General features: G+C 39.8%; 1 protein-coding gene across 2 annotated transcripts; it reads left to right on the plus strand.

Annotated features, from left to right (window-relative positions):
- The first annotated feature begins 10,925 nt into the window (after positions 1 to 10,925).
- Positions 10,926 to 14,067, plus strand: ABRACL (ABRA C-terminal like). Of its 2 annotated transcripts, none has more exons than XM_009092808.4 (3): positions 10,926 to 10,995; positions 12,592 to 12,658; positions 13,865 to 14,067. In XM_009092808.4, exons 2-3 carry the CDS (start codon positions 12,598 to 12,600, stop codon positions 14,047 to 14,049), a joined length of 246 nt encoding a protein of 81 aa, XP_009091056.1. In that variant the 5' UTR covers positions 10,926 to 10,995; positions 12,592 to 12,597; the 3' UTR covers positions 14,050 to 14,067. The 2 variants fall into 2 exon arrangements, with proteins under 2 accessions (XP_009091056.1, XP_018772558.1); XM_018917013.3 differs by lacking the exon at positions 10,926 to 10,995 and adding an exon at positions 11,651 to 11,770.
- Positions 14,068 to 14,380: the final 313 nt, after the last annotated feature.

Below are 14,380 nucleotides of genomic sequence, written 5' to 3' on the forward strand. Positions count from 1 at the left end.
TGTGTTTTGGTACCCTCTCTATCCTGGATTCATGAATTTGCTATTTCACAGAGTGATTCTCCCTCTTGGTCAGAATTTGACTCAGCCTGTTCTTTTAGCTGTTTTGCATTAATAGCAGTTTCCCAAGGATTTTAATTCATTCTCCTTTTTTTTGTCCACAGGGATGTTCTTTGTATATTAAGATAAATAAACTATAAAATCCCCTCTGAGTCTTATATTTTTAAAGATAGCTATAATCTAGTTTATTTCTTAAATTCCTCTAGAGCAAAAACACCCCCATGTACTTTCAAATATGCTTCATTTTTTAAAAACAACACTGTTGTGACATTTCTCTGATGTTTCAGTCAGGTATAGGAGGGATATTAAGACGATGTGTGCTCCATTTGTGGTGGCTCTAGGAAGGAGTCTGATAATTAAAGGTCTTCCTCTCTATATATATCTTTGTTTAATATGTTTTACAGACTTTCATATCTTCCCACTTTCTAATTTTTATGTGATTTTTTTTCTGTCCCCTGTCTTATGTTTTTCTCTTTTTTCCCTTCTTGACTTATTTTGAAGATCTATTCCCAACTACATCTCTTTATCCACATTTCTTGTGAGGGATTAGCAAGGGAAGCTGGGATCCATGCATGATCACAAGACAGTCAGTGGCCACCTTTGCTGGCAAAAGCCCCACGCTGCCTCCCCAGCCTGGGCAGTGGGCAGGACTGTGTGGTCTGCACCAGCAGCCCCTAGCCAGGGACACGCAGGGCAGCAATGTAGAGGGACTGCAGCTCTGGTCAGGCCCTGCAGCAGAGCCTGGGATGAAGGCAGCTCCCTTGGAACAAGGTTGGCCCTGGCTGTGGCTGCCCTTCCAGCAGCTGACCCAGACCCCCAGCCAAATCCCCATCTCCTTTGATTGTTGACCTCACCTACAGATCCCCAGCTCACGTGTATTCTTATAAAATCCAGGATAATTCCATCACATTGAGGAGCATAATTTGTACTTACCTTGCTATACTTGACAGCAGAACTTGATTTCAAAATACAGTAGCATTTTCATTGTACTACACAGAAACCATTCACAGACCCCATTTTTGAATTTGACAGTAAGATACAGAGAATATACACAGAACTGAAACTTCTTCTATTTGCATTGAGACTCTCAAGATGTCAGAGAAGAAGGATATAGTTTTCCTGTCAGTGTATAAATAATTCCTGAAGAAAAGCCATTACCATTGAAACTTGACTCAGTTAGCAAATGCTAATGACAGTCCTGTAATGCAAAATCAATAAAAGTTATTTGAACTAAACCCATGATTTGAGCAGAGTGGAAATACACTTAATTAACACGCATTCAAGTGTTCTAAATAAATGCAATCTCTTTATTTTTGAAACATCATGTTCTGTTCCAGTCATTTTAGCGGGGCTATATTTGGTACAATTTGGCCTAAGCCTACATAAAGCTACAACTTTCTAAGTGGAATCATTGCCAAGTACTTTATTTCTCCATGTTCCTTTAGGAAAAAAAAAAGTGCAGATTTTACAGTTCTTTAAATTAATCATAAAATGAGTGTGTTACAGACTGGCAGGATGGAATGGATATTTGTGCATAAACACAGAAAGATTATTGCATCTTTTGCTATCGACACATTTTTTCATTGAACTGTCAGCCTGTGTGTGCTTTCCATCAAAGTAATTTTCCAGAATTTGTGTCTTTGACAGAGGAGAGAGAATACTCTTGAGTGCATGAAGCACATACCTCTCTTATACTGGAATATGAAATAAAAGGTGAAGAAAAGCAGCACTTTGCATCATTACTCTTCCCATGTGCCTTTTCTTTTAGGCTAGGAGCAGTTTTGATACTCTTATAGAAAATAATTAAATCAGGAAGCTATTAGAATGTACAGTCACTTCTCTGACTGAAGGGCTGTGTCTTGAATTCTTATCTCTTCTGTACTCCCCAGTAGATCAAAAACCAGTTGTGATAAAAGGCAATGCTGATTCTTTGCAAGAACCTGTAGCTACCTGGCTAAGGTGCCAGTCTAGATCTCTTAGCCTGAACAGGAACCAAAACGTTGCAGACTATCTCAGCCTCCTTGTCCTCCCCTGACCCATGGACTGATGTACTTACTAGGAGGTTTCTTCATGGGAAATGTCTGGGTAGTGCTTCTTTTTATAGGTGTCTTACAAATGTCTGAGAGACAGTGAGGGCAAGCCTCAGGCATGATCCCTGAAATACATTGTAGAGGATAGAGACAGAAGAAATAGCCCTGGAGAGCAAAGCAGGGCTTGCCAGCAGCACACAGTGGGCTCATGCTTGCTTCCCCTCATCTCCATCTAAAGCTCATCTACAGAGTGAGAACAGAAATTTCTTGTTCCACTCCCCAGTCCATTTCAATAAGAGTTGTTGCAGCCCTGGTAAAAAGCCTGGGACCAGGGTGGCCAAGAGTGCACCAAATGTGTTTTGTAATGATGGACTTGAGGTACTTAGAGGTATTTTTCAACCTAAATGCTTCTATGATTCTATAACTCAAAACCTTTCTCTTGTTTATATTTGATCATAGTACTCTAGCCCCTCAATTGACTGAAGACTTAGGAAAAACTGCTGAGAAAAGGAAACCCAAAAATAGTTTATTGAGGTTTTCGGTCAGATTATTTATTTGTGTAGTTTGATCTTTTTAACTTGAAAGAAAGAGAACACTTTTAATGCAGAGCTACAATACTTTACATGGAACCCCCTCTCACAAACTCAGAAGCTACCTTTCACATACAACCTATTTTTCAATAAGGGCTTTTCTGACATTGTCAATGCACTGGAAAAGCCATATATGTGTGTGTAAATATATATATATATATATATATATATATATATAAAATTAGATATCCAAATACACTTAAATCGAGATGATGCACTCAAAGTGGCAAACCATTGCTTTTTTGAATGAGGCATAGTGGAAAAGGATGCAGGAAACTCTAAGAACAATAGGTCTGGTCCCCTTTTCCTCTTCTCTTTATATAGAGATTATGAAGGAAGTGAAATGGTTCTGTTTCCTCACATCTGACCTGTGAGAAAAATAGCCTGTGCAGTCAGTTTTAACTTGGGAACACACACAAGCTCTATTTCCCAGTAATGAAATAAAGGATATGTATTCCTCAGAATGTGAGTAAACAAAACAACGCCTTCATTTCTTCTGGTGTGAGATACTAGTCTCAAGCCTTCTGCTTGCTTCTGTGATGGAAACATTTTGATCTGTAGTAACCAGTTAACCAACATACCAAGGCTTTATTGATGACTATTTGCTATATGCAAATAGTCATCAATAAAGTTAATACTGAGTCTTTGTTTTTGTTAACACTGTTAACTAATTATTAGTTAACACTGACTTACTTTGCTTGTTCTGTGATACAATTGATTGTTTAAAGAAAAAAAACAAAACCTACCCCCCAGTTTCTGTTTCCTGTTAGCTCCATAATTACAGTTATTTCTGGATTTTAGAGCAGCAATAGATATACAAATTCTGGAATCATTAGCCTCCTCCTCACCCTCATCATTTCTGCCAAATTCACAGATCAACAGAAGCCTACTTTTATGTCATCTAATATTGTTTTACAAGATTACATTAAAGTCGAAATGAAGATTAACTGTTTACAGTGGAGTAAAATGCTGGTTCCTAAACACTGCACAGTGATGATGCACTCAAAGTGGCAAACCCTTGCTTTTTTGAATGATGCATTGTGAAAAACAGAGGCAGGAAACTGTAAGAACAACTTGGTGTAAACTTACTTAAGGAAGGCTTGGATTCAGAGGAAGTGCATTGAGAAGTTTCTGTAACTGGCCACAGAGAAAACGCTTACCTGTGTGCAAGACAGCTTTTGTGCTTCTTTCAGTAAACATAAAGGAGGTGGGATCCACCTGCGTTATTTGTGTGACAGAGAACAAATAATATTGGCTTCAAAATATGACATCACAATACCTTCAGAGGCAAATATTACTGATGTACATGTAACACAATCACATGGGATAACTATAAACCAAACAAAAGGGTGGCCATGTATTTTTCTTAACTGTATTTTTAAATCTAAGCTTCTGCTACATGTCAGAGATCCTTAGACATAATTTCCTCAAGGAAAATAAAGGGTAAGACTTATCCCAGAAGCCTGGGATATACAATTGCAATTCACTTTGCAGATGAAAAATTCATAAAACTTAGGTGTTAAATGCAGGAGAAAATCATCCCATTTGTAATCAAACCATGTGGCATAGATAAAAGTGCAAATTAATTTGATATTCTCATAGTACTTCCCTGGTAGATATTTATCTCCTCTCTGAAAACAACACACAGCTTAACCTTCTTCATCATCACAGAAATCCTCCTGGGCTATTAGGACAATATGCAAGACCAAGGCCAGTTCTCCATGGGAAGCTATGCTGTGAGTCTGATCGTTGGTCCCTCTTAAGTTTCACACAGCAGGAAATCAAATTATTTAGGATCAAATGACTTGTGGCTGCAGTGCCAGTGAAATTAATAAAATTTGATGACATGTGAATTTGAACCTCATTTGGATTTCAGTGTTGGCATTGTATCTTGAAGCCAGAAAAGAATTCCTAAAAGGCAGTTTGTATACAGATCTTACCCTAAAAAAATACACTTCCCCATATGCAGGAAACAATAAAGTGTTACTGTGTGTGACTTAAAAACATAATATAAATTTAATGCAACTGCAAATATTATCAGATTCAAATGGTGTGATTTGCACCATAAGCACTGTTTTTCAGCTAAGAACCTGGAATGCAGATAAGCAAAATTACAGACAAAATTGATCCTTAAAAATGCTTATGAACAGGAATCTTGAATTAAGTGATCATTAACTGTCATGAATCCAGCAATAAAGAAAGTTTTCTTCCCTGTTTTTAGCCAACTGTAAACTTCTGTGAACCATGATTGCATGGTCAGCAGGTCTTGACATTTCACCAATTAAAAAGAAACTACTGTGATGACTTTTGCCATTACACAATTTCATATGCTAAGTAAATGCATTCTGACAAATGCAAATCCACAGTTCCATTTCAATAAGATTTCCTTCAGGAAAAGGTTTGATATACTTCTGTCATGACTCATGATAAATGCCTGAGCTTTAGGAAGGAAATTTATATGAAACCAATAAATAAAGATATTACACCTACAACTGTATTTGATATGAATGTGAATAGTAATTCCATATTAATATAACTGTCATCTCTGCTGCCATTATTTGACATCTTTTATGGAAAGCCTGTATTTTTGGTTTTCTGAAAAACTCCCCAAAATATCAGTATGTGTATGTATATATGTAGAGGGAAAGGAGAAAGGGAGGTGATTTTTTTTCATGATGCATACCAAACAAAAGGACAGAGGGTCTGAATGATTCAGCTTTTCCCATGCTGTCTGGAGATCAGGAGATGTGCTGCTGTTTCCTTGCCAGATTTTTTGACACCAGGAATATGAGAAAGTATTTAGTCTTCATGTAGCTCTCTCTCAAATATTCAGCTGTTATAACAAAGAACAATCTAAAACACAGTACATAAAATCAGCTATTTATACTCTTTTTTCTCTTTGTAAACTGTCTCCAAACACTGATGCACTGCTTTCTCAAAACATTCATGCACATCCTCTTTACTTCACATCCACTTGTGCAGAAAAACATCACCCCCCGACTAATTTTGACTTTGTGCCTGTTGAGAAAGGCTTTGGGTTCAACCTTACAGTTTTCAAGTAACTGCTCTCAGACACATGGTTTGCTGTATGTTATGGGACCTGTCTTTGAGCTTGTATTGATACAGCATCTTTCTGTCATTTCATGCAGAGGTTTACTCTTGGCTTAGGGGTGGAGCAAGTAATTTCAGTGATTTACTTCAAGATTTTAAATACTCCTATTTTCTATTCCACTGTAGTAAAGGTTTACATGCTAAATTTAGGAAGCATTATATTGTTCAAGGCACCTAGTGAATAATAAGAAGGCTGTGAAACACTGAAGCCATTCCTGAAATAACTCCTCTCTCCTGGACAGACATCAGTGAGCTTAAGTGAATCATTCCATCTACCTCAACTGAAGTGCTCATTCAAGAACCAACACTGTCAGCAGTCACTGTGTTTGTATGTGTAGTCTCTTTTGCTCTGAGGCTAGTCTGGCATATTTGCTTTTGCATTAAAAGAAATATTTATGTTTTGCTAAGTTACTTTTTCAACTCACAGAAAGTAAAAAAGAGAGTGTTGAGGTTTTTTTCCTATTGTTCTCTTTTGGTTTGGTCTTTTTTGGTCATTATAGCAAAAATAAAGGTAAGAGCCATACAACTGATATTTTTTAATGTGGCTCTACATGCAAATTCATGGAAAGTTTTCCAGAGCATCACTATGCTTTTCATTTTGGTTAAATTATTTTCTCCCTTGAAACAACTGCTGACTTGAGACAGAGAGAGTGTCAAGGAAGACAATGATTGGATCAAAAACTATGAAGATGCTTTGGCTATGGAGAGCTGTTTTCCTCATTGATTGGCTTGTCTCAAAAATTACGGCCATTCTTCAGACTGCCCCTAATATCCATACTCTCTGAATATTACTTATTCCCCTCAGCTTTCTATAATAGCATTGACTTGAATTTAAATTTCTCATTGTACCCAAGGACCCTGTCATGTTCTAGAAACAGATATCTTACATTTTCTGTGGGATTACAAAGTCCAGAGGAACGAGGGTTGTAGTAGATCTTCTACCACTTGAAATCTTTAAATCATATGAAGACTTTTAAGACCTGTTTTAGCCTGGGCTGATGTGGCTTTTGAGTCATAACCCTACAGCACACCTGTGCAATACACCCATGGTGAGAAGAGACTCAGGGCAGGTTGATGGCACAGATACCTGATAAGGCTGGGCTAAGATGAGACGTATCCACACACTCCTGTTGAATCACAGCACCACAGTTTCCATCCCCCTTTGGAGGCAGTAAGGAGAATCTGGCACTTTGAACAGGTACAATTTACTGGTGTTAAAGCAAGGGGATGGGACACAGGCATGTACAGCAGGAATTGATGTCTCTACTAAATCAGCATGTCAAAAAAAAAATGCTGTAAGATGAAAGTAAGACCTGGATTATGTAAGAAGGCTGTTAAGGTGATCTCATCTAACAGGGAAATCTGCAATCATGGTGTCAGTCCTAACAGTTTGTAGCTGGGGAGGATGTCAGCAAAAAATACTGTGTGTGCACATGTGATGCATATGCCTGCCTACGCATAAGAACATATAATACAACAAAAATTGAAAAGAACATTATTATACAAAACAAGAACAGCATGGGTTATCAACATGTACTAGTAAAGTGAGACTCTCTAGTTAATACATGCTAGAAAACAATATAAATGGCCATTGCCTAGCAAATGATATTGTAATTTTCCCCTAAATTTTTCAGGCTTGTCCCTTATGGTGTACACACCTGCCTCTGGAGAAACCTGTAACAACAAATGTTTACCACGTGTTTACTGTAAACATTAAGTACTTTTATAAAACTGATTTCTCATGGGGTGAGAAGCTATTCAGATTCCATTTGGAATCAATGAAGAGCTGAAAGGCAGAAGGAGACCAAGAGGTAAAGCTGGTAATAACTGATAGTCGTGGGCAAGAGAGGTTACTAATTACTAGTGCTCTCTTAGTGCCATTTCTGTTTGGACCTTCTGTGCTGTTCAAAGCTGTCATTGAACACATGGGGAAAGAGGTGATTAAGTTTGTGTGATCCTATTTTAAATTACACAGTAAAATACCTGATGGTACTGAAAAATGCAAAGCACTGTACTGGGGGGAGAGTAATCCTAATTACTTGTAATAGAACAATTAATTACTACCACTTTGGAAACAGCTTTTGAAACTGTTGTGCATAGGGCTTAGGACTTTTCAAAAAGTCAAGTAAAATGTTGGGAATTTTTATTATTGGGAGTGAGAACAAAACAGAAAACATCCTTACATACTACACACACATGCTGAGTAATACTGACAGTTCTGGTACTTCAGTCCCAGAAAATAACACAGAACTGTTTGAAAAATTATAAAGAGAAACAAGAAGGATCAGCAAAACAGAGACACATTCATCTTATACAAGATTAAATTAGGGAGTGTGTTGGAGAAAGGAGAAGATAGAATAATTACTTGCTCCAGTAAGTGCCAGGAGCCAGGAGAAAAACCGATAGTTTTCATTGATTGCACTATTTTCCAAATGCCTTCTCTTGGTCCCTGCTGGAGGCAAAATGTCCAGTTAAATTGATGGTTTGATCAGATGCAATATGTCTACTGTGTTGTTCTCAAGTGATGTTTTTTACATCGTGCATAATTCCTGTGTTTGGCTGCCTTCATGGGCATCTGGGGGGACAGCAACAATGAAGTGAGATGCCAAGGAAGGTCAAATCAGAATGGTCTGCTTCAAGGCAGAATTTCTTGAGTTTTAGGGAGCACTCTTACACAGCTAAAATGTGCAATGAATTATGAGTCTGATGATGACCTTCACCAGTTATATGAAATATGTATGAGCAATATTTCCTTGTCTGTCCTGTGAGCTTGTAAAGGACAATTTTGCACTTCTTTCATTTTTAAAACAGCACCAATTTGTGGAAACAGAATGATAGGAAATCACCATCTCCATAATTATCATGTTTCCTGCTCACTGCTGCTGCCCCTGTAATGACATAATCAGTCATTGAGTTCTGATGTTGCCCAGCTAATTTTTGTACTTTGGCAGTATCTGTTACCTTAATTGTCATGGTAACAGATGGTTTTGATTTCTTATTAACCTATTTTAACATTACATGACTAGGAAGGGTCGTGAAAGAAATAGTAACAAAAGTGTTTAGATAATCTCCTGATGTCTGGAGACAAATACTTGGGTATAACACTTCCTTTTCAAAAGACAGAATTAAAAAAAATACATTGGGCTTACTCAAAAATATGTGTTAAAAGAAAATAAGATGAGGAATTACAGAGTTTTGCTCATCTTTCCCAGATATATAGTTGATGCTTCTGATAAATTAGGGTCTATGAGTCAAAACTGAAAAGAATTTTTAACATAGATTTCATCATCAGTATAATAATATTACCTTTAGACTGAAAAGTCACAAACTATTACTTGATCAAACAAATTATCCATAATAACAATCACATTATGTAAAGGCCTACATTATTTGTGCAAATGTAGTGAGGTTTTTAGATGATTAAGAAATCTAGATTATGTGCAACAGAAAGCATATTGTTAACAATAAAACCAGATGATAAGCACTTTTATTCTATACTGCCAAATAACTGGAATCTTCAACATATTTGGTAACATACCAATCAGATTCTGTTTTAAAAGGTTTATCTCAGATCTACCTTAAAAAACTACCTTTTTTTTTACTGTCGCATTTAGCATTTTGTCAGCCAATATAACAAAGACCTTAGAAAAGCAGTATGCACATATGGCATCATATGCACAGAGCATCAGTGCTCTTGAGATACTACATTCTCCTGGGAATTTTCAATGTCTTTTGATCCAATTCAGATAGATTTAAATTTCATTTATTTCCTTAGCAGCTTAGGAATGTATCCCTTTTAATCTTGTTTTCCTAACTATCAAGGTTTGTTTTTTGCAAAGAGCACCCCTTACTGATGTAAAATCATTATAATATCTAATCTATTCCAGAAAATATTTTGAAAGCAGTATGGTTTTCTTTTTTTTTTTAGTTACCAGAGATTCTGTAACTGATCAACAGTGATTATTCAATGGAAAAGTTAATCTTTTCATGAAAACACCATCCAAAAAATCTCTTGGAAAAGCAATGGGCTTGGACTGCAATCCCTGGAGCGATAAAATGAGATCTTCTTGGCTTCGTTTCCACTGTGCAAATCAATTTATCTAGCTGCCGGTTTGAGCCCTAGCAGAGCTTGCTGCAGCGGTTGGAGGCGCCATCACCTATTTATTCCTCCTCACACCTGGGATGGGAGAATGTAATAAGGGACCAGTGCCACATGGCACAGCTCACAGTCTGAGAAAGAATCTGAGCCTCACCTTCAGAAACTAGTGCATGAAAGCTGTGAACTGCAAGGGCTGGAAATAGTTTCTTTTATCGAGTCTGCTTCAGGGGCAGTCCTGCCTGATGAGGAGGTGGGAGAGACAGCCGGCAACGGCAATGCCTTCAGCTGTGGCAGTGAGAATTTTTGGGAGAGCCTTGGTACGAGCCTTGGCTCTGACTGGGGGCTTGGCGGCAGCTTCATTGCTCTGTAGGAGTTGGTGCAGCTCTCAGCTTAAATGCCTGAGTCCTTGAGAGAGGACGTAAACGCTTCTATGAGGAGAAGAGGAAGAGAGACAAGAGTGGTAGTGAACGCCATGATACAAGACAGAAAAAATTAAGTTGCATTCTTTCTGCAGCGTAGGATGCGAGGATATGGGTGCTGAATGGAAACACAGATACACTGCAACACAACTTTATCGACGGTAAATGGTGCTAATTTAGCTCATTCATTTTCTTTGGCAGGAGAAGTAGTTTTCTAGGAGAAAATAAATGTGGGGGAGCCTAAGGAATGTGGCATGATGTCACCCCGGGAAGCCAGCGCAGACGGGACATAGGGGGCACGGGACGGTGACGGAGAGTGACTGAAGCAACACTGTAAATTATACAAAGCTGGCCCAGAAGGAAGAGGGGCACCTGCTGAAGGGCTGGCCTTGGAGGCGTTTTGCCTAGCAAACTCACTAGCGCCCGTGCCGCGGGAAGAATTTAACCCTGGCCCGGCAGGGGGAGAGGGGTCCCGGCAGGGCAAGGCAGGGCAGCACCGCATCGCTCCCACGGCATCCCGTGCCGGGCAGAGCCAAGATGGCCGGGAGCGCCGCCCCGGGGCGGTGGGAGCTCAGCTCGGGAGGAGGCGCGGCCTGGCGGGGGCAGAGCCACCTCCGCCCGCCCCTCGCCGGCCGCGGCCCCGCCCGGCGCTGCCCCACGGCTCCGAGAGGCCACGGCAGCGGCAGCGGGTGAGTGCCAGCGGAGCGGATCGGGGACAGCCGTCCGTCCGTCTGTCCGGCCCAGGGAGCCGTCCTTCCCTCCCTTCGCGCCGGGGGCAAAGGCGCTGCCCGGGCTGCGGGTGCGGTGCCGCTCGGCCGGGCGGGGCCGCTTCCCGGTGCTCCCTGCGCCGGCGGCGGCGGGAGCCGGATCCCGCCGGGCTGTGGGAAGCGAGCCGCGCTCTGCCTCCCAGCGCGGTCCGGCCCAGGGGCCATCGGTGCCTGCGAGGGGACAGGGGCGCCGTGCGTGACAGATGTGCCTGTGTGCGTGTGTGTGTGTACGTGTGTGTGCTCGCAGCGGTTCGGCGCCCTTCTGCCATATAAGGAGAAGTTTAATTTCCGTACCACCGATATATACTGCCTTGCAGCAGTGTCTTGGCGTCAGGGGTATCAGTCTAATAGCTGGCGTGCACTTTTGATAGTTGGTTTGTTGAACATCTACAGGATAAAGCGAGTATTTAAGTTTTGAAATACCGAGCATCCCTTCTCCTTGCTCAGCCACGCTTCTCTGATCTCTAAAGTCTTGCCTAATAATGTAGAATTTAACTTTTTAAATTCTAAATAATGCTGTTTGTATTGATGATGTACATGTATGAAAATAATTAGAAATCAACGTGAATTTAGAAAGAGCTGAGTGTAAGAAGGATTGTCTTCTCTTTTAAAGTGAGAAGATCGTTTTTAAAGAGAAGACAATTGTGCCGTTGTGATGACCAATATCAAAACTGGCAGTCTGACAAGTAATGGGAGTGTAAGCTTTCTAAGAGATGGGTCATATTTTCCTTGCTGACTTGATCTGTTTAGTGCGGAGTCCAACAAAATCCGGAAGTTTGTGGAGTTCACCTGGGGCAGTTGCAGCTGTGCAGCCTTGCTGCCCTGCCCTTTGCAGCGGTGGTCCCTCGGCAGCACGCCCAGTTTTAATGTCACCTGTCGGTCTGCAGCTGATATCCGCTGCAGCGCTGCTGGTACCGTGCACTGGGGATGAAGCTGTGGTTTGCTTGGGGCTTTGCCTGGGACCCATGCTGACAATTAATCTTGCTTAGGTTTTCATGTTAAAAAGAAACTTTTTTTTTTTTTTTTTTTTTTGCATGTGGATTTTTGGATCTAAAAATGAGACTCTGCTGCAAAGGTTTTTTTGCCTCTTGGGTGAATCATAAGGCGTCAGGAAGTAGATCTATGTCACTCTTGCCTATTTTAACTCAATAAAAAAAGAAAGGAGGGGAAGCTCTTTTGTCTTAGGAAGAGTTTGTGATGCATTCAGATGTCTATTTTTTAACTCCACTTTCATACTATGCAGAAATCCTGGTTTCTTGAACAGCAGAGTGGCTCCTTATATTTGTGTTTAGAATGTAACAAGATTGTAACTTCTGTTCTCTTCCCTTCAAATGCAGAGGCGCAGAGGCTCTTTATCTGTTCAAGACTAAAATCTTAGATTATCCTGTAGCCATGCCTCTCCCAGCTGCTGGGATTTATGAAGTGCTGTGACATTCCTAAAGAACTAAGAACACACCAAAATGGTGCAAAGGATTTGCAGGATTCCTAATAAGTTTGTAATTTTTTTTTTCCTTTTAGACCACAATGAATGTGGAACATGAAATTAGCCTCTTAGTTGAGGAGATTCGGCGGCTGGGAACCAAAAGTAAGTATTGCAGTATCTCTGTGTGGATGTGATCACATTATAGATGTGTGTATGTACATACATGTCACCATGTGTGCATGTCATACATGTGTAGTGATGTTACATCAAACTAAGAGCTTGGCAAATTCAATTGAGCAGGTAACCTGAAAACCTGCAAATGCACTTCATGTTGGACTGTAAGGCACTGCCTGTGCTCCATCCTTTAAAGTAGTTCTGTTATAAAGTTAAACATTTAAGCCTCTGCAGCAGAGAGGATGTAGGCCTGAAATCCTGCTCCTTGAATCCTGAGTCAGCTGCAGGAGTCACCTTTTCTTTAGGCTTTCAATATTCGCTACAGTCACCACAGAAGAAAGCTGCACCTTCTTCTTCCACCTCCTTCCTTGGTAACTTCCTTACCTCAGAATTCATGCATTTCCATTCTGTTCATGATCTTATTATTTGGAAGAAATTGGTCTGTATGCCTAAAACTAATCCAGGAGTTATATGTGTAGTTCTAAACTTCCTTAAATTTGTTTAGACGGTACCATTTTCTCTTAAGATTGTTTTTCATCGCTGAAACTCCTATTTCTTTACAAATATTTATGCAGTTTGTGGATATGCTACCTGCTCCTATATGTCAGTTCTGGTGCCATTTGTTCAGTTCCACTTGTTTTTCAAAACCTAAATGCATATGTACATCTTGCATTTTTATGACTGCATCTGGTTTTTAGGAGTAACCTAACTTTAACATATATTTTAAAATTTTTGCTTTGCGTGAAAATTCACATTGCAGCCTTTTCAATGGGACCCTCAAAGATGAATGAGTGAAATTGTGAAGAAAATATTTTAATGTATGGTTTAGATTTAGGTTGGAGGAACAGTGTGTTGGACTTGATCCTTATGGGTCTCCCTCAATTTGAGATATTTTAGGATTTTAATTATTTAAAACTAATTTCCTCCAAAGCCTCTTCTTGTCATAGGTTTCAGAAAGTCATCATTAAAAGTAAACAGAGCAGATATATGGTCCTTGATACAAGTCTCTGGAAGGAAAGGCAAAGTTAGACTAGGCAGAAGTTCTGCCTAGTGTTAATCATCAGGATTTATCAAAATATGATCCCAAATAAACTGGGAAGCACAGTGGGGTTTGCTTTCAGTGTTCTCTGTGCCACCTTATCTTCCCAGGAACCTCCTAACTTAAAGGAAATCTACATGATGTCTTTTATTTAGATGCTGATGGACAAGTGAGTGTGAAATTTGGTGTGCTGTTTGCTGATGAGAAGTGTGCCAACCTCTTTGAAGCCCTGGTGGGAACGCTGAAGGCGGCAAAACGACGGAAGATCGTCACTTACCAAGGAGAGCTGCTTTTACAAGGTGTTCATGACAACGTGGATATCATGCTGCTGCAGGACTGAGGCAGTGTTTCAGCTCTGTGTTAATGGAATTGCTTGAAACAGTTTGATCAATCAAACAATTGTTCGATTTGCCACATACTCTTAATAAGGCTGATCATTCCAAGGCGTTTTGATGTATTTTCTATATCTTTATAGTCAAAAGAAAACTGTCCTATTTTGGAAAACATTCCCTTTTGTAAGTCTTCCTAAAATGGTACTGTATGTGAGTAATGTAAAAGATGCCAGATCTTTTTCTCTCTTTTCTTTTCTTTTTTTTTTTTTTTTTTTAATCTCAGGTAATTCTCTCAAATGTCTGGTGGTTATTTTCAACGTATGAAGAAGAGGACTGGTA

Source organism: Serinus canaria, chromosome 3, assembly GCF_022539315.1.
Source record: "Serinus canaria isolate serCan28SL12 chromosome 3, serCan2020, whole genome shotgun sequence".
NCBI classification, from domain to species: Eukaryota; Metazoa; Chordata; class Aves; order Passeriformes; family Fringillidae; genus Serinus; species Serinus canaria.

Excerpts from the sequence above, each read along its gene's own strand:
- ABRACL (XM_018917013.3), top strand. The coding sequence starts at position 11,729 with ATGACCAATATCAAAACTGGCAGTCTGACAAGTAATGGGAGT. Across the intron at positions 11,771-12,591 it reads GTCTGACAAGTAATGGGAGT|ACCACAATGAATGTGGAACA; the intron begins GTAAGCTTTCTA and ends TTTTCCTTTTAG. Across the intron at positions 12,659-13,864 it reads TCGGCGGCTGGGAACCAAAA|ATGCTGATGGACAAGTGAGT; the intron begins GTAAGTATTGCA and ends TCTTTTATTTAG.